Genomic DNA, 23105 nt, shown 5'->3' on the forward strand with positions numbered 1-23105 from the left:
TCTGGGTGGGCTCGGGTCCCAGAGCTGAGGTGGCGGCTCGGGGCGGGCTGCGGGCGGTGGCGCTGGGCCTCATGAGCCGCCGGCAGCAGGCGCGGGGCGGCTGGGGGGGCCCCAGCGCCGCGGGAAGGGGCGGCGGCCGGGGAAAGGGCGTGAACCACCTCCCGGACAGGTGAGAGCGGAAGCGGGCCGGGCCTGAAGCCTGCGGGGCTGCCTGGAGGAGGCGCCTCAGACCGCGGGCCGGGGGCGGGGACCGTGAGTGGCGCTTCATTCCCAGAGCCCGGGTGGCCCGAGTCTGGAGTCGGGCACCGGCGTCCTTCCCTCCCTGGGCCTCACTTTCCCCATTTGTCCGACGAAGGGAGCGGGCCGAGCGGCCTCCAGGCCAGAGGCCCGAGTGGTCAGCCCCTGCCTCGGCTTCTCCAGCCGGAGAACGGGAGGCCGCGGGGCGCACCTCGTGCCGAGATGATGCGGGTGCCCGTTCCGCCCGGGGCCCCGAGGGTCTGGGTTCAAGTCCCGGCCCCGCCCCCACGCCGTCACTGAACCACGCTGGGCCGTGGCCTGCTGGGTGGGCCCCCGAAGTGAGTGCTTGGTGTGGACTGACTGACTGACTGACTGACAGATCGGAGTGACGTGTGCCCGGTGTTCTCAGGGGGTGGTAGTTGGGGAGGCCCCGGGTCTGGGTGCGAGTTCCGCATCTCAGCCGCAGACCGGTCGGGAGCCTCGGGTTTGGCCTCCGTCGGACGATGCTAGTGAGAGCCACCTTCCCTCCCGGCTCGTCAGGAGCACAATCGAGACCCCGGCTGCCAAGCTGGAGCCCTGAACGTAAGCCGCCGTTACTCCTCGACCAAAGCCCTGCCCGGGTGCCAGAGCCGTGCCCAGAGCTGGGCCTTGGGTCCTGGAAGGCTCATCATCAGCCGCTGGGAAGTTAAGAAAGTGGCCTGAGTGTCGATCACTCTGAGACCTCGAGCTCTGGGAGAGCGGGGGTTGTTCTGGTTCCCCAGTGCCGGGCCCATGCCAGGCACTGCATAGGTGCCGGGCCCGGTAAAAAATGCTCGATTGACGTCCGGCTAGCTGTTGGCACAGGCAGCATGCGCCCCAAAACGTCTCTCCAAAGGGTTCTCCTTGGGAATTTCCCTAAATACAGTTTTACTCTTAATTTAATCTCGAGGTAACATCGAATCAGAGGAGACAACGTTGTGTCAGTCATATATGGAGTGAGAGCATAGTATTGAGGGCTGGAGGGAAACTTAAAGGTCATCTAGTCCACCCTCCTGTTTTACAGCTGTCGAGGCCCAGGAAGTTAAAGTCACAGGAGCCAGGTCAGGATCCCGTGGCCGTTGACTTCAGAGCCAGTGCTTTTAACATTTGACTATACTGTCTGCCGTATAAGGAATTAGGAATATTTCACTTCCAGAACACTTAGGGGAAATGGAGTCATCTACACATTTTGTAAGGGTTGTGTGGAAGCCCTCGATCTAGATGTGTTCTCCTTCGCTTTGGAGAATGGGGCTAGAACCAGCAAGTGGGAGTTTCTGATGATCCAGAAAGTCTCTGAGCATTGGAAGCGGGCTGGGGCTGCTCTGTACTCTCCCTGTCCTGCATATGGAGCCAGGCTTTGATGGCCCCGTCCCCAGCCTTTCCCTCCTTCCCTGCCCATGGTATGGGAAATGGGAATCCAACCTTTAGGTCTTAGGTGAGAACCTGTCCCCTGTGAGTGTGGCTGTGTCCTGAAGATCCTTGCACCAAGGCCCAGGGACAACCCAAGATCTGGTCTTCTCCCAAGCCTGGGTGTTAAGCCTTGGGCCTCTTCACCATGATAACGGCTTATTCCTTTATTAGCGACTGCTCTCAGAGGTGAAGGATCTCCTACTGGTTGTGTTGGAGTGGCTCTTCTCATTCAGGCACAGGCTGGACCAGATAACCCCAGAGGCACCGTAAGAAGAGATGACTTTGGGCCAGAGGAAGCCTAAAGAAGGCATTCATTTGGTGGAGATTTGTATTAGGGTGACCACAAAGGTCCCTTCCAAATTCCCCTCTGATTCTGTGAGGCACATATGATTCACCTCTTTGAAAAACTGAAAAGTTTTTCACAAGAAGATGTTAGACTTATTTCTGTTAAGCCTCAATAGAGAACCAAGAGGTTATAGGAAAACATATTGTGGTCCCTGTTGTTTTGCCTTCCAGCTCCAAGTACAAAGAGAACTATCTCAAAGTGGAACAAACGTATTGGTGCGTTAATGAGTTCCCTATCACCAAAGGTATCCAAGAGAAGGTTGAGTGGCTGGTTACCTGCCTGAGATGTTGCTGATAGGATTCATACTTCAAGTAGGGATTGGACTGGATTCCTGAGAGATCTCTGCCAACTCTTACTGTAGTCATGTTTAGATTCGTTGTAGTTGTGCACTGGGTGTGGCCATTCCTCTTTGTCATCGTTCCAGCAGCTTTATGTAGCTAGCAGAGGTGGACTCAGATTTGGTGAATGTGGCTGTTTGCTCCGGTGAGCAATGTTCAGTCTCATTTTCATCAGATTTTTTTTCTTTCCAAGAAACCTAAAGCACCCAACTGGCATATGTGATATTAATGAACGACACAATGGCCAGAAGCAGGTAAAAGCAGGAAATAAAGTAAAGTATTTGACAGTGTCCAAAGAACAGCACAGTGAAAAGTGGGCAGTCTATGACGTAGAGGCCTTCATTCTGGAGCTTTCAGGTTACTTAGAAAGCCTCATGTGTAAATACTTCTCTTCTAGGTGGAAAGACTACCTCCCAGTTGGACAGCGGATGCCTGGGACACGTTTCATTGCTTTTAAAGTTCCTTTAAAAAAGGTTAGTAAAAGCTAATGAGATTTCTTTTCAGAAATAGACAGAACCTAGTGATAAAATGATGCTTTGGTATAGTAAAACCATATTCTTAGTATGGAATCTCTGAAAATTAGGTTGTTTTTGCCTGAACTTATTAGGAGGATGGATGGGGACAGAATGTGAGAAGGTATCTGTGATGTAGAAGATGAGAAAAAACAAGTTTTCTGTGCAGATAATAAATTCAGTGCAACATTTGTATTTCTGTGGTATCCTCTAGGCCTCCCTGCTGGTATGAGGACCCCTGGTGTGTATTTAAGTGAGTAAGGGACCCTTGATACCAAGTTTAAACACAACTGTGCCTCTGATACTTCTACATCTCATCTCAGGAAGTCCCTCTAAACTAAGACTGTCTTTTCATTCACGTATTCGTGTGAATGATCTTACCATCTCAGATCTCAGGGTAGCACATTTTCTCACATTCATCCCTCAGAGGGAAGATTATTACTAACATTTCACCAGTGGCTCCTTTGATCTGCACGAGTTGCAGCCTTCAGAGTTGTTTGTATAAGGTCCTGGTTACAAACAGAAAATTAGTCTCAAAGTAGACCACATACATACAAGTCGGATGTTTTAGTCATTTATTTAAGGGTTTGGCATCAGTACTTAACATTTCTACACTTGGGTGTCAGGAGGGAGAATGGACCGGTGGTTTTGTTAGTTCCAGGAACTCCAAGTAGGAAAACTGCTTCCCCCAATGCAGAGAGAAAGGCTTCGTTATATACCACAATATTCATAGCATTCCTTTCGTGTGTCAGCAGAGGCCTGGAAAAAATGAATGCCTCTTAATTGGGGAATGACAGAAAAACCTGTGGAATATAAATAGAGGAGAATTAGGAAATTGTACCTTCATGACACGAACTTAAGGAATTTGGAGAAACATGAAAAGTCGTGTGTGAACTGAAGCATTTCAGGTTCTCAGAGGTGTGTCGCTGGTGATCTCATCGTTCAAATGAAACTGCTCTTTCGAAGGAGTTGCCAAATCTGGCAGCCTTCTGTTCATCCTCATTCTTTTTGACCCCTCTGCGGCCTTCCATCTGGCTGGATCACCTCCTCCTGGATGCTTTTTCCTCCCTAGGTTTTCATGACATTTCTCTCACCGTTTGATAGAGCCTTATCAATCTCCTTTGCTGGTTCCTCCTTCTTGTCATGTCCACTAACTATGGGTGTTCCCCCAAGGCACTGTCCTGGGCCTTCTTTTCTCCCTTCACCATATCCTGTGGAGATCTTATCAGCTTCCTTCTATGGTTTTAATTATCATTTCTATGTAGATAATTTGTACCACCATCTTCCTAGTCATCCAGGCTCACAACTTCACTGTTATTCTATTTCTCACTTTGACCCCACGTAGCCACCTGTATTGCCAAAGGGCACAGGCACATAGTAGGGAATTAGTTCCCTACCTGCGGTGTGGCAGACTTGAAGCACTAATCAATAGCTTATGGATCTAAGGAGTAGGATCAAGGGAAATTCCTTAGGACTGAGGCCTCTGGTTCAGACTCTAGCGCTTGCTCTCTTCAGTAATGTAAGTACATCCTGCCTGCCAGGGAGCCACTGCCAGGGTCCCTCGATACAGTCTTAATGGATTGAAAGCATTCCCTATCACGGAGACCCAAGGCCCAAAGAACCCCAGCCCTTGTATTCAAGTCTGGATTCACAGCACCTTGCTCATCAGAATATCAAGATTGCTGCAGAGAGTCCTAGGCCCATTTAGGAGGAGTGACCTGGCCCTTGTTCTTTCTGGAAAGTACATGAGGTAGGAGTAGACGGTGTGTGGCAGTGAGACTGCTGGTCTTGGATGAGGAGCTGTGGCTGCCAGGAAACCTAATCTCAGCTTTGGTCTGTGACTCATAAACTCAAGAGACATACTCATGTCCCAGGCTTGACTTTTTACCCGCCCAGCTTGTTTGGTTGGATTCTGGCAGAAAAGAACAACCCCAGGAGTTACCGTGAGAAGCTTTATTAGTGGGTCATTGACACTTAGCAACACTGGCACTTGCTTGTAGGTTGTAGTGGTCCAGAGGTAAGCAGCATAGTAACCTCAAAACCCAACTGGGGAGGGGGAAATGGAGAAGGGTATAGCACGGGGGAGACTTGTTCGGGGGGTTGATCTCTGACCGTATGGCCAGGGACTGTCAGTCATTGCTTTGTTTACTAGGAATTTGAGCGGGGTTGTTTCCTCTGACCAACTTGACCCAGCTAGGGCATTCCACTGGAGCATTTGAGCAGCAGTCAGTCTTATCTGTAGCTTCATTGTAGATGAAGGCCCACCCAAAGTTCTGACTTCAGTGAAGGATGGTCACTTATCACAATATGTGGTCAGGGGAGAGCAAGGCATGAAGATTTCAGCAAGTTTCCAGACCAAATTCAAACCAAACCACATGGGGCAGCTAGGTGGTGCAGTGGATAGAGCACTGGCCCTGGAGTCAGGAGGACCTGAGTTCAAATTCAGCCTCAGGCGCTTGATACTTACTAGCTGTGTGACCCTGGGCAAATCACTTAACCCCCAATTGCCTTGCCTCTTCCCCCCCCCAAAAAAAAGAAAAGAAAATATATTGGAGTGGTTTGCCCAGGGTCACACAGCTAATAAGTGTCTGAGGCTGGATTTGAACTCAGGACCTGTGCTTTATCCCGCTGCTCCACCTAGCTGCCCGACACCAAATACATAAAATGGGCTACTAAGAATGTTATGAAGACAGGCCTTTGGTTTGATAAGGAGTGCTTCCTCTTACGTGATGGGTAAAATGAAGAGTCTCTCACTCCGTGCAGGGCACTGTCAGATACAGAGAAGGGTAAGATACGACTCTTCCCCTCTAGGCACCTGTAGGCTGTTCAAGAGACAAGACTTCACTCTAGATGTTGTGAGGGGACTGTGTGTGCGTGACTTTTTTATGCAAATTGTTCTCTTTCTTTCACTGTCGCCTTGTAAACTTAAAAGCAGAGCAAACATAGTGCGGTACACAGCGCACACCAAACGAGTGATGCCGGCAGTGTGGGAGTGCAGTGGACAGCAGGGAAGGGCATCACGCTGGGCTGGGAAGAGCTGGCTTTCAGCCCTTGCTCTGTCTCTTAGTAGCTCCGTGGCCTATCTGCCTCCTCACGTGCAGAATGGGGACGGTAATCCCTTCCCCTACTATCTCATAAGGTTATGGGTAAGAATCCAGGAGATACTGGGTGAAAATGCTAGAGCTATGTAAGGTGGTCATGCTCTTCTTGTTCTTCATTCTTCTTCTTCTTGACAGAGTTTTGAAGGAAAACTTGCCCCAGAAGAACGATTTTCCCCTTTGGACCTTGTTAACAAAGTACGAGAACAGAATGAAGAGCTTGGATTGATCATCGATTTAACATACACTCAGCGCTATTATAAACCAGAGGCAAGTGAGACCTTTTCATTGATGGGCTTGGGAAAACAGACTGGCTGGTCTTCTTGCTGAAAATACAGCAGGAGTCCAGCAGTTGGCTGAGTGTTGTCGCTTCCTTGTTAATTAATCCCGGATGATAGAACTCGCATTTCCCATCAGGCCTGGCTGGATGACATCATTGTCCCCGGGCATCGTTGTCTTTCGTGACATTCGACAAAGTAGAAATCAGGAAGTGGGAAGTGGCCCTCATTTCTCTTCCAGTCTTGCAGCTTCACCAGTTGGGCAAAGATTGAAGAGCCTATTTGAGCTCCGTTGTTCTGTTGGTGCGTGGTAGTATTTGACACTTGACCGTCGTAGTTCAGTCTGTGTTGGCATACAGCCATCCTGGAACTTCCAGTTTTCTTTCTTAGCTGAACCATTAAGGCTCAGAGGATACTGAAGAAACCCTTTTTTGTGTCCACCTCAGAAAGTACTCAGTTGTGTGCTGGCATCATTTGGGAGCCACCAGGTAGTGAAGGGTTTCCATTCTCTCAGTTTCCAGCCTTCTGACCCTCACTCTCTGCCCCTACAGTGACCATGATAGAGACCAGGATGGGGCAGGGGACAGCTGGGGGCCTCCTTTGGCTTTAAGGAGGGCAGCCTCTCAGGGGACGGCATCATTTCTCATCTGGGTGCTCCAGTTGAGTTCCATGGTAGAATTCAATGTGCATGGACAGGGAGGGGAGGTTGGTGACTCTGAAAATATCGGGTGAAGGTCAGAATGTTCAGTCAGTAGAAATTCAGCAAGTGCTTAGTAAGCCTCTTTGCCATGCACTGTGCTACAGATTCAGAGACAAAACACAAACAGTCACTGCCTTTAAGCTCATGTTCTGTCAAGATAGAACAGGGGAAAGAGAGTGGCTCTGGAGTCAGAAGCTTTGGCTTCAAAGCCCACTTTTGATAACTTACTACTTCGTGACCTTGGGTGAATCACTTCATCTCCCTCGGCCTCAGTTTTCTCATTGGTAACATTAGAGAGTTGGGCTAACTAGCTGTGAGGTCCCTTCTGGCTCTCAGTGAAAGCCCTTATATAAACCCTTGAAAAGTAACCTACTCTCCCGCTCCATTGTGGCCTAAGCGTATCTTTCCTTGATTAACATGTGACCACCTGGGAGAGACCCATCGCAGACTCCTGTCTGCTCTGGAGAGCAAAAGTCTCTCAGCTAGCAAGAGCAAGCCTTTTTATAACATTCAAGGAACAGAATCAAAGAGGGATGTACAGTATTACAAGGAGAATGGTTCACATGCTACATTCAAAGGCGATGGAGCCATTGAAATATTCAGGGAAAGGTAAAAAATTGATGGGTGATCAATTATCAGAATTACAAAATTGAGGGGCAGCTAGGTGGCGCGGTGGATAGAGCACCGGCCCTGAAGTCAGGAGGACCCGAGTTCAAATCTGACCTCAGACATATAACACTCACTAGCTGTGTGACTCTGGGCAAGTCACTTAACCCCAATTGCCGCACCAAAAAAAAAGAAGGAATTACAAAATTGAGGAGTCCTAAGCCTTCTGTTGTTCTCCCAGGAGGCTGCAAGGTTTCCCTTAGTTCCCTCAGTTCCTTAGTTGCTAATCAGACCATAGGCCTTTGCAGAAATGTCACATTCTCTGGATTGTACAGTATCTACAAAATGGCTCCAAAGAAGTAGAAGAGCTAGCAGCTGAGGGAAATGAGGAGCAGCTCCTGTAGATAGTGACGCTTGAGCCACGCTCTGAAGGAAACAGGGAGTTTGGTAGAGGCAGAGGCGAGGAGGGCAAGATTCTGGCCTTGGCTTGTGGGGCTGCTTAGGTGTGATGGACTTTGGGCAAAGGGCCCTGAGATGAGAATTTCTGACATGCCTTTTGATTCTCTTTTCTGCTGTTGTCATTGATTTGTGGAAAAGATGGAAAGATTAATGTGATTCCCTCCTGCCCCCACTTTGATTTGCAGGAGTTACCAGAGGCTCTTCCTTACTTAAAGATTTTTACCGTTGGACACCAGGTGCCTGATGATGACACCATTTTTAAATTCAAGTGTGCCGTGAGCAAATTCTTGAAAGAAAATCAAGATAATGGTGAGTTTGACTTTTTCCTGGGCTGTTTAATTTTCCCAAGTTTGCTTTACATGTTAAATAGGAAGATGCTTTAAATTAAATACTACCTGTGCCTGTTGTTATTAGAATTAGCATTAGAAGGATTGTGCTGAGTCACATGAAAGTCAAAATGCAAAGTGGGGCTAATAGAGATGAACCCCAAGAAATTGTGTGAGGAAACCTTAGGGTAGGGTAGGGTAGGGATCCTTTGACTGCACTGGGCTCTTTTTAACTTAAGAATAGAAAACTTAAAAGAATTTCTTACATAAAAGTAGGCTTTTATACAAAAGGAGGGTGCAGTGAAGAAACCAGAAGTGGGAGAGATAGAAAGAACCTCACAAATCCAAAAGAAACTAAAAGGAAAACAGATTTTTACAGAATAATGTCCCCATCCTTTGGCCTTCTAAGGTAATACAGATAAAGGCTTTAGGGCCTTGTCGTGTTTCCCCAACTATAGGTATGCGTGGATAGGCTATAAATGTGCCTTCCCTCCATGTGGGGTAAAATTAAGCCAATGTCTCAGATCTGCATCACTCACTGAATACAAAGTGCAGGGCCTCCTATAAGTGATTTTTTTTTTCTTATGTAAGGCAATTGAGGTCAAGTGACTTGTCCAGAGTCACACAGCTAGTAAGTGTTATGTGTCTGAGGCTGGATTTGAACTCGGGGTCCTCCTGACTCCAGGGCTGGTGCTTTATCCACTGTGCCACCTAGCTGCCCCCTAAATGATTTTTTTTTTAAGAGTAAAATATGACAAGGGTTAGGGTTAGCAAGTACATACTCAAAACATACATATGCAAACTTTAATTTCATTGTTTTATCAGCTGGATAAGTGGGGATGAAGAGGGGAGACAAGGGAGAGAGAAGTCTCCTGAGGGCAAGGGAGAGCCATAGGGATCATTCACCCTTAGAATAGGAAAGAACTTGTAGAACCTCCCTGTGAGCTTGGTAAGCGGAAAGAAAGGAACAGCTTGGCAGAGAAAGGACAGGGAGAGCTCCAGAAAGGCTCAGTGGATCCTGAATGCACTTAACTTGTAGCCGGCTATCTCATTGCCCTCTTTGCACCTCTTGGCCCATTCTTGCTCCTTGTACTTTCAGGGGCTTTCTGCTTTAAGCCCGTAGGATGGGCAGATTAGGATCTAGGTTTCAGCAGTCATGGCCATTACTATAGGTAACAAGACTGACTTCCACAGATCCATAGTTTTGCTTGCATGCCTTGTAAGCCACATCTTTTGACCCAGCAATAGTGCCTCTTGGGCACGTTGTACCCAATGATACACAAAGATTTCTCCTCTGAAGCAGTCTCTAGTCTATTTTTTGGACTTGTGTGATTAAAATAAGTGTTGATTACTTTGGGGATATTTCAGTTCAAAGCCCGATATGCCAGACAACCTGTATCAAAGGGAACATAGCTAGAATAAGGGCTCAACAAAAGAAAAAAAACACAGAGAAAAGAAGTGGTTGGCTCTGTGTCTTTTCCAGGCCCACCTCTGGGGGTTTCAGCACACAGAAAAGTCAGGTCAGGCAAAAGGTCCAGAAAGGGACCTACCTGCCTCTGCTCTCCATTGTTAGATTTGCTCCATGCCTTCCTCTAAAAGTGAGAGGTCCCCAGAGACTTTAGCTCTCAGGCCATTGTTCAGCTGAAATGACAGTCACCCCCTTTATCTTGTAATGGCACCTCAAGAGAACAGGTTCCCACCATCTTTGGGGGTTAGGGTGGGGGTCGGCATGAGGTGCTTCTCAAGCCCCTAACCTCAGGAGATAAGCAAGGACAAAGGGGACTGGGAGAGAAGAATTTTTTTCTAACCTCTGGTTTCTCTAACCTGCTGGTTGTGCCGTTGCATTTCTGTGACTGCCTTTGATTTTCTTTCTTGTTTCCTACTGCTTTCTAGCCCTTCCTGGTGGAGGTGGGCCTTGCACTTCTTTCTTCTAAACCCACTGAGCTTCACAACTAGGCTTATGCTAAGTCAGCGGAGGCACTTTCAGAGTCTCCTTTGGCTGGGCCCTTCCTCCAAGCCCCTTCACTGCTCCCAGATGCCCACATGCATCTTCATTCTGGCTTTAGTCATTCTCCCATGGATCAATGTAGAACCTTAATGCACTGTACATTAGGAAATAGTCTTCGATGGGTCCTTGGCGTGGCCAGCCTCCTCTAGGCAGGACTGTCAATATTGTCCCTAGAAGCATTCGTAATGAGCAGCTTTGCTTTTGAAAGCTTTGTCTGGGAACTTAGTGTCCCTTTAAACTCCTGTTCATCCATGCTAAACCTGCCCTCTGAGGACCTCTTTATACCTTATTCCAGGGGCACCCAGTTAAGTCACTTCTCCCCCATTCTGAACCACCTTCCTGTCATGCTTGGCCCTTGGATTGTGGAGGTCCCTTCCAGCCCCTTCCCTTTTCCTGGGCCTCATGTGCAGACACAGCCTTTGCAAGGTTGAACAGGATCACATTGTAGATGAATTATGGTTGGCATCAGGGAGAGGGAACCAGGAGTAGGTGGGGCTTAAAGTCAGGAAGTCCTGCCTCTGACTCCTCTTGGCTGTGGCCTTGAAAGTCTCTTCAGTACGAGGCTCAAGGTAGCTAAGACTTCAGTGCCGGAAAAGGTGCCTTGGCAAAAGGAGTTTCCTTATTTTGGAATTCCTTCTTCCAAGAGATCACAGGCACAATCCCTACTCCTTTCCCCATCAATGGCTTAGTCGCCCACTTTTCTTTAGTAGTAGATTAGAATGAAATGTGTGCTCACTCTCCTGTAGTATTTGATTTCTAGTTTGTGTTAGAGGCCTCCTTCACATTCACTTTGTCTTCATCGATAATGGATCGATTCTCTGCCCCCCCTCTTTAGAAGGGAATTCCTTTTCAAGCTCATGAGAGTAACTAGTGAATGTTCTTCAGAAATGTAGTTTATCAGTTTGTTGAGCAAACATATATATTCAGCACCTACTATAGTACTGTGTTCCAGACCCTGTCCTAGTGCTGAAAACACAAAAATGCCTGAGGCTCTGCCCTCAAGTAGCCTGCATTCTACTAGGGAGCTAAGACTTGAACACAGATGTGTAAATACAGAATATCCACAAAGTACCCTGCAGAGGGAGAATGCGCTAACAACTGGAAGAGATGGAGGAAAGCTGCGTGGGGGGAGGTGGCATCGCAGCTGAGCCTTGGAGGAAGATAACTGTGCTGTTTGTCTGATTACTAGTGTTGAAGCATCATTCCCTTAATTGTAAATTTCCCATTTTATAGACAAACTTATTGGAGTCCACTGTACACATGGTTTAAACAGAACAGGATATCTTGTTTGCCGGTGAGTTCTTAAGCCCAGGGGCAGGCTGGGTGGGCTGTGTCATGAATGTAAGTCAGCTTTTTAATGCGAGCTTACAAACAACCCAGAATCAACTGTTTGTCATACTTCTCCTTCCTGTTTTCCCATCATTAGATCTCTGACTTGAACTATGTTTCTCTGTTCAGGTATTTGATTGATGTTGAAGGCATGAAACCAAATGATGCAATAGAATGTAAGTATGAAAATTTGCATTTCTTTATCCTTTTTATTGGTTTCCTTGTGTAACATGTTCAGAAGCCTGGGTGCATGGAAGAGAGAGAGCACTTTGGCTAAAGCCTAGAAAGTAGGCCATTCTGGAGTTTAGGGAAAAAAGATGACAAAGAGAAATTGGGATTATTAGAGAATTAGCTGTTTGAAAAAGCCTTGTTTGTCCTCTGTTCACTTATAATTTTTAGTATTTCTTCTACTCCGTAGTGTTCAATAGATGTCGAGGACATGCTATAGAAAGACAGAATTACATTGATGACCTCCAGCATGGACCAATCAGAAAGTGAGTCCTGAGTCTCATTTGTGTCAGACTTGAGAGGGGTTTTTTTTGTTTGTTTTTAAACCTGCTTAGAATTCTTAACAAAAACAAGAAAAGCTACTTAATTAGTTTGGGTCCCAGTAATATGAAATGTGAAATGTTTGTCTTTAAGGAATGATGGTACTTTAAGGTCAGACCATTTTGAAGAATCATCATTTATCAAGAGGAGAAACTTTTACAACACCCATGAAACTGATTATCACAGACCCAGACGGACCTTTCATTGGTCCCGAGACTTCCGATCCCAGCCCCAAGAAGACTTCCACTACCGGGCCCAGGAGTTCCATTCTCAACCCAGAGACTTTCGATCCCATCGGCGAGAATTCCACTCACAACCCCGAGATTTCTACCAGTCATCCAGGTATATATTCTTCCCTTTTTTAGCATGAAGGTGAAACCCAAACTTCATAAATAAGCATAATGCCAAAGGGCCAGCCTCCACATGTTTTGTACGAGCTTAGAACTCTCTTTGGATATGATGGTATAAACTTATCTCTATTTCATCACAATTCACTCTTGGTAAAGAAACTATGTCACTATTTAAAACTATAAAGTACCGGGGCAACTAGGTGGCGCAATGGATAGAGTCAGGAACACTTGAGTTCATATCTGGCCTCAGACACATAAAACTCACTAGTTGTGTGACCCTGGGCAAGTCACTTAACCCCAACTGCCTCACCCCCCCCCCCCAAAAAAACTATAAAGTACTTACCTATTTTTGTTTACTAGTTAAAATTTTGGGTTTTTGTGGCCCGCAAGTTTTTTGTTCCTGAATCATAAACATTTGAAGCAAATAATATAATTAAAGCCAACCTTTTAAAGAATGAAATGATAAAAATAGTATAGTCTGTCCAGTAGTGCTGTGTCTCAGTATTGAACCCTACTAAACAAGAGAGCAGCAAGCAGCTTACCTCAGAGTAAAGAGATGCATTTCGTCATCACTTTTTGATGAACGCAAGGTCATACAATTAGTACAGGATCAAGGGGGGGGGGGGCACCAAGGAGAGCAAGGGAGGCAGGGAGAAAGAGAGAGGGTGCGAGGGATGGGGAGGGAGAGAATTCTAAATCAGTTTCTTTGAAGAGTGTGTTATCAAACCTCTTCTTTATTACATCTGATAAAGTTCCAGGTTAAAAGTGAAGTCATTTATATGGGAAAGAACAGTATTTTGAATTTGTATAGCACCTCCTCAGGGGTTAAGTGTTTTACATGTAATAGATCACTTGTATCGTGTCCTAAATAAATTGTGTTGCCCCTTTCTGGAATAAAATGTTGAGACAAATATTAAATGAACACACTTAGGATTTCTAATCTTAGGTCTAGCAGTTTTAAAATTCTGTAGCAGTGGTTTGGCAAAATTGGTTTTTATTACTGCTCTTTAAGTACACATTTGGTATTTTAAGGCCATGAAAGTTTCTTCATGATTGCAGAAGGCACTTGGCCCATTCATGATTTTCGATGCTCAGTCTAAGCAGAATTCATTCACTTAGCAACCATTCTTCGGGTGCCAAGCACTGGGCCCTGGTCTCTCCTCTTTCAAACGAATTTTTCGATCTCTTAAGTTTTCTATGCTGAGTGTTTCTTTCCCTCAGGCCTTCATACTAATATGTCACAGGACTTCCCAAGGTTTTCAGTTGAGCCAGGAAAGCCATCCAAATGTGGTTGGCACCAGCTTCCTCTAATCACGTTTCCTACCAGTCACCATTGAACTATGTCACTTATGCATTTCTTCCTTCAGAACAGATTATGAATCAAAGTTTAAGCAGAACTTCAGCTAGTTTTGGCAAAGAGAGACATGTGAATTGCTGAGGTTGCCTGAAGATAGCACTTCTCTCACCCACATTATTAATCTGTCCTCTGACAAAAAGCTTGGTTCTGTGAAGACCTTGGAGTGGCACCTCTCATCTTATTGCCCTTGTTAAACAAATGAGCTTTTGCTACAGTTTCAGGGTGATTTCTCTAGCAGGTGAAGGGTTTCGAGTAATATATTATCCTCATTTAAATTTTCAACTTAAGGGCTGCAGCCTAAACTTCTTTTATAAAACCTTCTTCACCCTCCCCCCCACTTCCATGTGACATGGTGGAGACAGCTGAGTGTCGTCTTTCTTGAGTTTCTTAATCGATCACCTTAGGAAATCATATGCCACATTCCTCTATTAAAGGACCTCTGCAAAGAAACCACCTACTGAATGGAAGGGAAGAAAATGCCAATGAAGAAAATCACGCCACTCCAACACTGAGCAGTTGGGCACCAGCCCCCTGTTTGTCTGGGACTTGACTAGGCACCTGAAAGAAATAATTTGTCTTAACTGACGTTAACAATTCATGAGTGTCATTGCATCAGTTTCTGTAACATCTCTGTTAATAATTTGTCTTTGCCTCTTCTTTCTAGGAAAAACCAACACAGACGGAATTACTCTTGCCAAAATGTGGGAAGCCATCCCCCTTTGCCTCCTCCAGGCCCACCTAGAGAGGACTATTCTCAGAGCAGATATACTTGGAATCTAAAACCCAACTATAACCTCCCTCCTTGGAACAAAAGACAGAAACTTAACAGTTATAATGGACCATATTTTCCAGACCAATGGGGGACAGATAGACAGCCACAGATTTGTAGAAATCAGATGGGGGGAAATAGTTGGCGTGACGTTTAGTCAGGTTGATCAAGGGAGGGTCGCCATCTTTTATTGCTTTCGCAGGCAAGCTTAGGGAGAAATTATATTTTTTACCACTTTGCCGTTGGGGTTGAAGTGTGTTTGACAGTAAATTTTTTTAAATCCCATGTTATACCTGAAATTTTTTCAAACAAGATGGCGTTTTAGATTTTGGCCAATGAGCAAAGAGCCTCCGCTGCAGATTACCAAAAATTAACGTGCATATCTAGATTTGCCAGTTAAACTTTTTTTTTGTTTTATTATTTTGGTGACATTTTTAAGGGGTCTTCATTGTGTTTACTTATTGGCCCATTGTCACTAACACCATTTCTCTAATTTTGTCCAGAATTCAGATTATAATCTGCCTAAGAGACAATCTCCTCAGAGTTAGGCCTGTGGGGGGTGTTCTGGCAGGGCCTTCGAGAGTGGCTGCTCTGGGATGGTGATGCCCAGGTGCCAGAGCTAGGGCCCAGATCGACAAGTCCAGGACTGTAAGTCGGTCGGTTTACCCAGAGATGTTCAGGTTCTCTTGACTGGGTTTGTGCTAACAACACCTGTTAGTAAAAGAGCAAAATGAACCAAATTACTGGTTTATAGAAGAAAATAGACTTCCTAACATAACTGACATCTGCCGTTGGCATGGGACAGCAGTGTGGTGCAGTGGATAGGCTGTGCTGGTCTTGATGTAAAGAAGACCTGAGTTCAAATCCAAGGCAAGCACTTCATAGTTGTGTGACCCTTGACAATCACCTAACTTCCCTGGGCCTCAGTTTCCTCATTTTTAAAATGAGGGGGTTGGAATCAGTGACTTCTACAGACCCTTCTGGCTCTGAACCCCTGTGGTCCTGGTGGGTCATCCAACACAAATAACAAAATCGTAAATCATAAGATTATTTGTCAGAGAGGAAAAAGAAATCCCAAAGGGAAATCGGATGTTGCCAAAAGGATGGTCCTGTCAGATTTAGTCTAGTCTAGTGCGCTTCTCTACTCCAGGAATATCCCAGCAGGTGGCAGCTTCTTTTCTTTTGGGCTCTCTCCTCTTTACATGTTTTGAATCAGTCACTTAATACTTAGGTGGTCACAGCACTGCCAAGAGTAGAGCTAATCTTTTATTCAATTCATCTTAAATTGGCGACATCAGGATGAAATTTAAGGGTGGCTCTCACCTCATCAGGAGCTCATCTTCTGTTTCTGTCCTAAAGCAGATTGCTTCTAGGGAATCTCAGGCAAGTATTAACCCCATTCATCTGATGGGGACCCTGTCCTGTATCCTCTCAGCTTCTAACATGATAGCGTGTGACCTTGGGCCTGTCATAGCATGCTAGGTGAAGAGATAGGTCCTTGCAGGCTGTTTGGGATTTTTACAGATGAGGAAACCAAGGCCCAGAGAGCTGAAGGGACTTACCCCAGGACACACAGGGAGTAATCATCAAAGGTGGTTTGTGAACCCAGGTCCTCTGACCCTGGAGCCAGTGCTTGTTTATTCTGCTGTGCCAAGCTATCTCCCACTTGCTTAACTTCTAGACCCATTTGCTCCTCTGTAAAATGGGGCTAATGATACCTGCCCCCTACCTCACAGGCCCAGATAGTGATCTCCTGTCTCAAGTGCTTTGTAAACCATAAAGAGCTGCATAGAATGTCAACTGCTGGTATGTCCTGGACAGCCTCTGCTGGCTCCTGAATCATGCTGACCATAGATAGAGCTCATACTCCTGTGGTGCTTTAAGCTTTACCAAGCACTTCCCCCACAACTACCCGTTAAAGCATTATCCTCACTTTACAGATGAGCAAACTGATAGTCATGAAAAATTACGTTGGACCTTCCTACCATCGCCTCAACCAAGGAGTTTATGTTGGACTGACAGAATCATGCCATTGCCTCCAAAAGGAAAACTAGTTCTGTCTTTAAATTCCTTGCTTCTTGCCCAGTTTACTTCCTTTTTTCCTGGCCTACATCTGGAAGAGCTCAGATCTTTCAGCAATCGCCTCTAATAATGTAGATGGATGTGAGGATGAGTTCAGTCTTAACACTTGTGTTCGGGAAGTCACCTGCTGCATAAGCCCAGGAGAGAAAGCTGAGCCACTGTGTTTGCACATGTGAGATGTCAGCTCTTCACAAGCCAGCATCTAACAGACCTCTGCTCCAGTGCACATAAGTCACCCACAAAGCCAGCCACGCAGCACTGACGAACCCAGCTTGGGCGCACTTGGGTTGCTGTGCACCATTTAAAGTGATGGCTACAGAAAAGTGGCCTTACCAGGGAGTCCAGCTAGCCATGACCCTCCAGCTGTGCCAGAAGAACTTAGTTGGGATTCCACAAGGTCAGGAATGGAAGCAAATGAGAGAAACAGGAAAAAGGCTGAAATTCTTATCCAGGTTCTTAAAGGAGCCCACCAGTGGCAGCCTCCTAGAAGAAGAGAAATTACTACTGTCAAAAATGTGATCAGGAGACATAGAAGTGAAGGGACAAAGGGAATGTTTAGAAAACTGAAAATAATTGGTGCTTTCATTTTGAGCTCTTAAAGACCCCTGTAGAAGCCTTGAAATTAAAGGATCACATTGCCAAGCTTAACAGATTGGTCTCTTGGGTCTTCCCACCCCTGTGCCTGCCTCCTCCTCCCCCTTCCTCCTCTCTCTGTTCCTCTCCCCTCTCCCCTTTTCTCTCTCCCCTCTCCCTCCCTCCAGCTCTCTCCCTCTTCCTCCCCCTCTGTCTTTTTCCCTCTCGTTGGTTTTCGTAACGCTGAGCTGAAAAAATAGCTGATTAGCTGTAGGGCTGGGATTGTGTATGTGTGGCCATGGGTGAGCAGAAATCATCCACGACTTTTTGTAATGATCTGGGTTTCTCCGAAAGTGTGAGTAACCCTCTTTTCTGAATGAGGAAGGAGGTTGAGTGATTGGCCCAGAGCCCCACGTTTAGCGTTAGTTCTGAATTGCGGCCAGATCTCCTGGCTCCCGAGTCCGAGATGCTCCACTACCTCTTACTGTCATTAGGAAGAGATATTGGAGTCAAGGGCTCTTAAGTCTTCTAGCCCAGGCTACCTTGAAAAGGAAACAGCCATCAGACCCTGGAGCATTTCCTAAATTTCCTCATGTGTTTGAGATCTGGGGAGGACTTAAGTAAACCTCCTATATCCTGGGATGGCAGCTGAGGAATTCCAGGCTCCCACGGAAGAGCTCAGCAAAGTGCCCTGACCCTATCCTTTAGCTAATGAGTTTGTCTCCAACTTTGCCTATAGTGGTGCTTGCCAACTTTTTCAAGAATGAGTGCTTGCTTCTTTTTATGTAAAAGAAAAAAAACTTCACAATAGCAATTGTACTATTAGTATCCTTTAAGAAAACATCATGACCTAAAGATGCTATGAATTCACTGAGATTTTTAAATAAAATGGCATTTTATTCATCACAACAGCCTCTACACACATTTGAAAAATAGTGATTCGGCAAGCGTTTATTAAGTGCCTGCTATGTGCCACCATGCCTACACAAGAGATACAAAAAAGGCAAACAAAAACAGCCCCTGCCCTCCAGGAGCTCACAGTCTGATGGGAGAGAAAGCATATAAACAACTATGTACAAACGTGCTTGAGAAAGATCAGCAGAATGCATCTTAAGGGAGATTCAGAAAGGCTTTTTGTGGAAGGTGGGATTTTAACTGGGAAACCAGGAGGCAAAGTGGACAGCCTGAAGATTTTGCAGAGAGTCAGGAAGTGGTGTGAAGAGGAATAACGTGTGAGCAGACTGGAAATGTGAGAGGACGACATATTAAGAAGGGCTTTAAAAATAGCAGGGTTTTATGTTTGTTCCTGAAAATGATACAGAGCCTCTGAGCATATTAAATTGGGGTGGAGGGAGGAGGGGAGAGGTGACTCTGTCAGGCCGAGGTTGAAGATCACTGACGTCTAAGTGGAGGATAGACTGAAATAGGATGAGACTTGAGGCAAGGGTCCCCCACCAGCAGGCTATTGCACTTGTCCAGGCGTGAGGCGATTAGGACCCACACCAGAGCGGGGCAGTGCCAAGAGGAAGGAAAATGGCCTGTAATGAGGTGTTACGCAGGTAGGAATAGAAAGGATGTGGTGGCAGATTGGAGAAGAGGGTAAGGAGTCAGGGCCAGACCCCCAAATTTAGAGCCTGCCTACCTGTCTGGGAGGATAGTGGGGGGTATCCTCCACAGTATTCAGGAAGCTAAAAGAAGAGAAGGTTGGCGGCGGGGGGGGAGTTGAATTCAGTTTTGGATGTGTTGACTTTAAGACGTTTATAGGATTTCCCCTGCAAGATGTCCAGCAGGCAGTTGGAGACTTGGGTGGAGTTAAGAGAGTTTGGGGCTGGACAAGCAGATTTGAGAATCACCACCGAGAAGATAGTTCATGGGAGCTGATGAGTTCACCAAGCTAAACAGTGTAGAGTCTCTGCCCCTATTCTTTAGTTTCTTCTCAAATTTAGCCCCATGAAGATTTCAGGACAAAGACCACAGGGTCTGGAGCCAGCCATGTGTCTCAGCTATCCCTCATCTCTGGACCTTCTTGTACTTTTTGTTAAAATGATGCCATTAGACTAAATTCTATTTGAGCACCATTGGAGGCAGTGTGGTATAAGTGGGAAGAATTCTGCCCCAGGAGGTCAAAGATCTGGGTTCAAATCCTGCCTCTGTGATCCTGAGCAAGTTATTCCATTCCCCCAAGCTTGCTTATCTCTCTGATGAGGACTTTGGAGTATGTTGCTCCTGAAATCACTCAGGTCTCTGTGTTCCTCCGTTCTTGCATACATTCACCCTCCATACATACATCAGAAATGAAATTGGAAACAAGTCTGTACTTCTCTGGGTTAGATTAGGGTCCGTGTTCTTGGAACAAGTATTTATTAAGGTCTTATTGTGTGTCCAGCACCTGTGCTAAGCACTGAGGGTACAGAAAAAGGCAAAACCAAGCCCTTCCCCCAGGGAGCTCGCATTCAAATGAAAGATACAAATTGAGGAGATGGAAGGTAATGGAGTGGTGGCGCTCCACTGGGACAACCTCTTGGAACCTAGTTTTTCTCTCCCCTCCTTTCTGCTTAAACAGCAAGGGTAGTCCTATCTATTAGAGCAGGGTTACAAAAGATAGCTAACCTGAAGAAGAGTTTTTCCTGTTACCAGCAAGAGGCCCCATCCGATCCTGAGGTACCCCATACCCAATTCAACCTCCTGCCTAAATTGAAACCTATATAAGCTTTGTCCTTTTGTTCCTTCTGGAAGTCTCGGCCCTTGTAGGTGGGTCTCCTTTGCTGTCCAACTCCATAAATGAGATAACAGTAGGTAGCAATGTAATCAAAGTGACTGTTTTATAAAGGTCTTCCATTTTGTCCCTGGTGCCCTGTCCTCATACCTGGAATGCTCTTCCTCCTCACCTCACCTCCACCTTTTGGCTTCCCTCACTTCCTTCAAGACTCAGTTCAAATCCTTCTATCCACAAGCTTTTACAGGTCTCCCTACCCCACCCCATCCCCAAAGACATTCCTCTGACTTACCTCCCTTTTACACTGCTTGTATCTTTTACATAGCATTGGTGAGGTAAGCTAGATCCTCACCCTTTTTCCCAAATGCATTTGGTACCTACTTCTTGAGGGGGGAAAGATGATGAAATTCAAATAGCATGGTCAATGAAAAGTCCATTATCTCAAGTAGCACTTAAAACCATTTTAGGAGACTGAGATTTAAGGAGGATGGTCAATGAAATACTGAAACTAACTGAGGAGGCCTCTGCCCCTCCAGTCTGGGCTACTGTGCAAAGTTCTTTACAGATATTATCGTGTCTGATCCTCAGAAACCCCTCAGAGGGAAGTGCTGTCATTATCCCTATTTTACAATTGAGGAAACTAAGGTAGAGGATCAGTATGTGAGGCCAGATTTGAACTTGAGTCTTCCTAAGTCCAGGCTAATACTAGGTCATAAACTCATTTCCTGCCTTATATTTCTCCATGTCTTCTCATGTCTCATGCTAGATAACATGATACAATGACAAAAAACACTGGCCTTGGAGTCAGAAGATCTGTCTGGTGATAGAGGCCTTGGCAGTCTCTTAATAAGTAATGAGAAGAATATTAATGGATTGCCCTTTGTGCTATAGTTGATGAATCGTTTTATTTTCACCTTTTTAGTTTTAATGACAGCTCATATTTCAACAGCACTTTTAAAATGACTTTCTTCAAACAGGTGGAAGTGAGGGAGTAAAAACTGTATTAGTACCATTTTACAGGTGAGAAAATTGAGGCTCAAAGTGGTTGAACTGTCTCTCGCCCCACGCTCACATAGCTGGAAAAGAACAGGGCCAGGTATCCTGGTGAGGGTGGGGAAGGGAGTCTTTGTCAAGTCAATAAGCATTTATTAAGTGCCTACTATGTGCCAGGCACTGTGCTAGACCCTGTGGATACAAAGAAAGGCAAAAGACTGTCTGCCCTCAGGAAGCTCACAGTCTAATGGCGGAGACCACATAGAAAGCACTGTGAACAAACAAGGTCTGTACATGAGAAAGTGGAAACCATCTCAAGGACGGCTTCTTGCATAAGGAGTTAGGCTGAGGCTTGGAGGAAATCCTGGAAGCTGGGAGGCACAGACGTACGAATGGTCGGCAGGAGACAAGGGGAGGTGGAAGGGATGTCAGGAAGGAACTGACACTGGAGCCTTGAAGGCCCGGCAGATTGGAGGGATCAGAGAAGGTGCGAACTGGGTGGGACGGATGATCCACTCCCTCTGGACCTAAGTCCCCCGCCCCCATCCCGGGCAGAGCCCCGCCCCCAGCCCCTCCTCCCTAGGCCCTCCCCACCAGAGTCAGAGCCCCCCCATCCCCTCCTCCCGGACCCTCCCCTCCAGGGGCAGAGCCCCCCTCCTCCGGGACCCCAGTACAGGAAGCCTGCCCAGCCCCTCCGAGGGGAAGGCCCGCTCGGGCGCACTTGTTTGCATGTGGGCTCCCACATTAGCCTGGGGGCTCCCTGAGAGTGTGGACGGTTTTACCACCTTTATTTCCCCAGCGTCCAGCACGGTGCCCGGTACACAGCAGGCGCTTCATAAATGAGTTAACACGTGTAAAGCATTTTGCAAACCTTAAAACGCTACGTAAACAGGCGCTCCTCTTTAATCATAGTGCAGGCGGTTCTCCAAGGGAGCTGGGAAGCTCCTCCGGCCCCTTTAAGAAATTGCTCGTCCTACTTCTCGGTTTAGGGGCGGCCCTGGGGTCGGGGAGCCCTGAGTTCAAATGTGACCCCTGACACTTCCTGTGTGACCCTTGGGCAAGTCACGGCATCCTGTTTGCCTCAGCTTCCTCATCTGTGAGCTGGAGAAGGAAATGGCGAACTACTCCAGCATCTTTGCCAAGCAAACCCCAAACGAGGCCACGGGCAGTCAGACACAACTGAAGCGACTCAAGAACTACACTTCTCCGTTGGCCTTCCTTTACCAAGATGGCCTCCGCTCCGCGACTCCCCATTGGCCCGGGCCGCGCAGCGGAGGCGGGCCCACGATTCCCTACTCTCTCGCCTACGGGGTGTAGCGAATGCCCCGCCTCCCGAAGCCGCCCGGATGTGACGTCACTCACGCGTCTCCGCCGGAGTCGGGGGCGGGGCGCGGAGGGAACCAGATCGAGGCTGGGGGAGGCCCGGAGCGCGGAAGCGTAGAGGAGGGTGAGTGGAAGCTCCTGGGAGGGGGAGGGAGAGGGGGAGGGGGGGGGGGGGGGGGGGGGGACGGGAAACGGGGGAGGTGGGGGGGGCGCGGCACCTGCCGGGCGCGGGCCCCGTTGGGCTCGTCTCTGGTCTCTCCTGCTTCCTGTCTCTCCGTCTCTGTGTCATCTCTGTCTCTCTCCCTGTCCCTTCTAGTCTCTGTCTTTCTCCTCTGTCTCTGTGTCTTGTCTCTCGTCTCTCTCTGTCTCTATATCAATCTCTGTGTCTCTCTGTCTCTGTCTCTCTCTGTCTTTCTTGTCTCACCCTGTCTCTCCTTGTCTCTCTATCTCCGTCTCTGTCTCTCTGTCTCTTTTCTCTCCTTGTCTGTCTCTCCTCTCTGTGTGTCTCTCTGTCTCTATCAATTTCTGTGTCTGTCTCTCTGTCTCTCTTGTCTCTCATCTCTGTCTCTGTCTCTTTTCTCTCCTTGTCTGTCTCTGTTCACTCTGTCTCTTGTCACACCCTGTCTCTCCTTGTCTCTCATCTCTCTGTCTCTTCTCTGTCTCTCCTTGTCTCTTATCTCTCTGTCTCTGTTTCTCTCTCTGTCTCTTCTCTCCTTCTCTGTCTCTCT

General features: G+C 46.9%; 2 protein-coding genes across 3 annotated transcripts in view; both read left to right on the top strand.

Annotated features, from left to right (window-relative positions):
* The first annotated feature begins 71 nt into the window (after positions 1-71).
* Positions 72-15571, top strand: DUSP11 (dual specificity phosphatase 11). Of its 2 annotated transcripts, none has more exons than XM_027855622.1 (9): positions 72-169; positions 2747-2822; positions 6098-6229; positions 8188-8311; positions 11570-11630; positions 11795-11841; positions 12084-12159; positions 12308-12556; positions 14586-15571. In XM_027855622.1, the coding sequence occupies exons 1-9, from the start codon at positions 72-74 to the stop codon at positions 14845-14847; spliced, it is 1125 nt and encodes a 374-aa protein (XP_027711423.1). In that variant the 3' UTR covers positions 14848-15571. The 2 variants fall into 2 exon arrangements, with proteins under 2 accessions (XP_027711423.1, XP_027711424.1); XM_027855623.1 differs by lacking the exon at positions 72-169 and adding an exon at positions 2441-2603.
* A 6853-nt stretch (positions 15572-22424) lies between these two features.
* The window catches only part of STAMBP (STAM binding protein), a 28884-nt gene continuing 28203 nt past the window's right edge, over positions 22425-23105 (top strand). Inside the window, exon 1 of the mRNA XM_027855630.1 lies at positions 22425-22501. The gene's annotated coding sequence lies outside the window, so the exon portion shown is untranslated. The remainder of the gene's footprint in view (positions 22502-23105) is intronic.

This window comes from Vombatus ursinus, unplaced genomic scaffold (genome assembly GCF_900497805.2).
Source record: "Vombatus ursinus unplaced genomic scaffold, bare-nosed wombat genome assembly UNPS02010980.1, whole genome shotgun sequence".
Classification (NCBI taxonomy): domain Eukaryota; kingdom Metazoa; phylum Chordata; class Mammalia; order Diprotodontia; family Vombatidae; genus Vombatus; species Vombatus ursinus.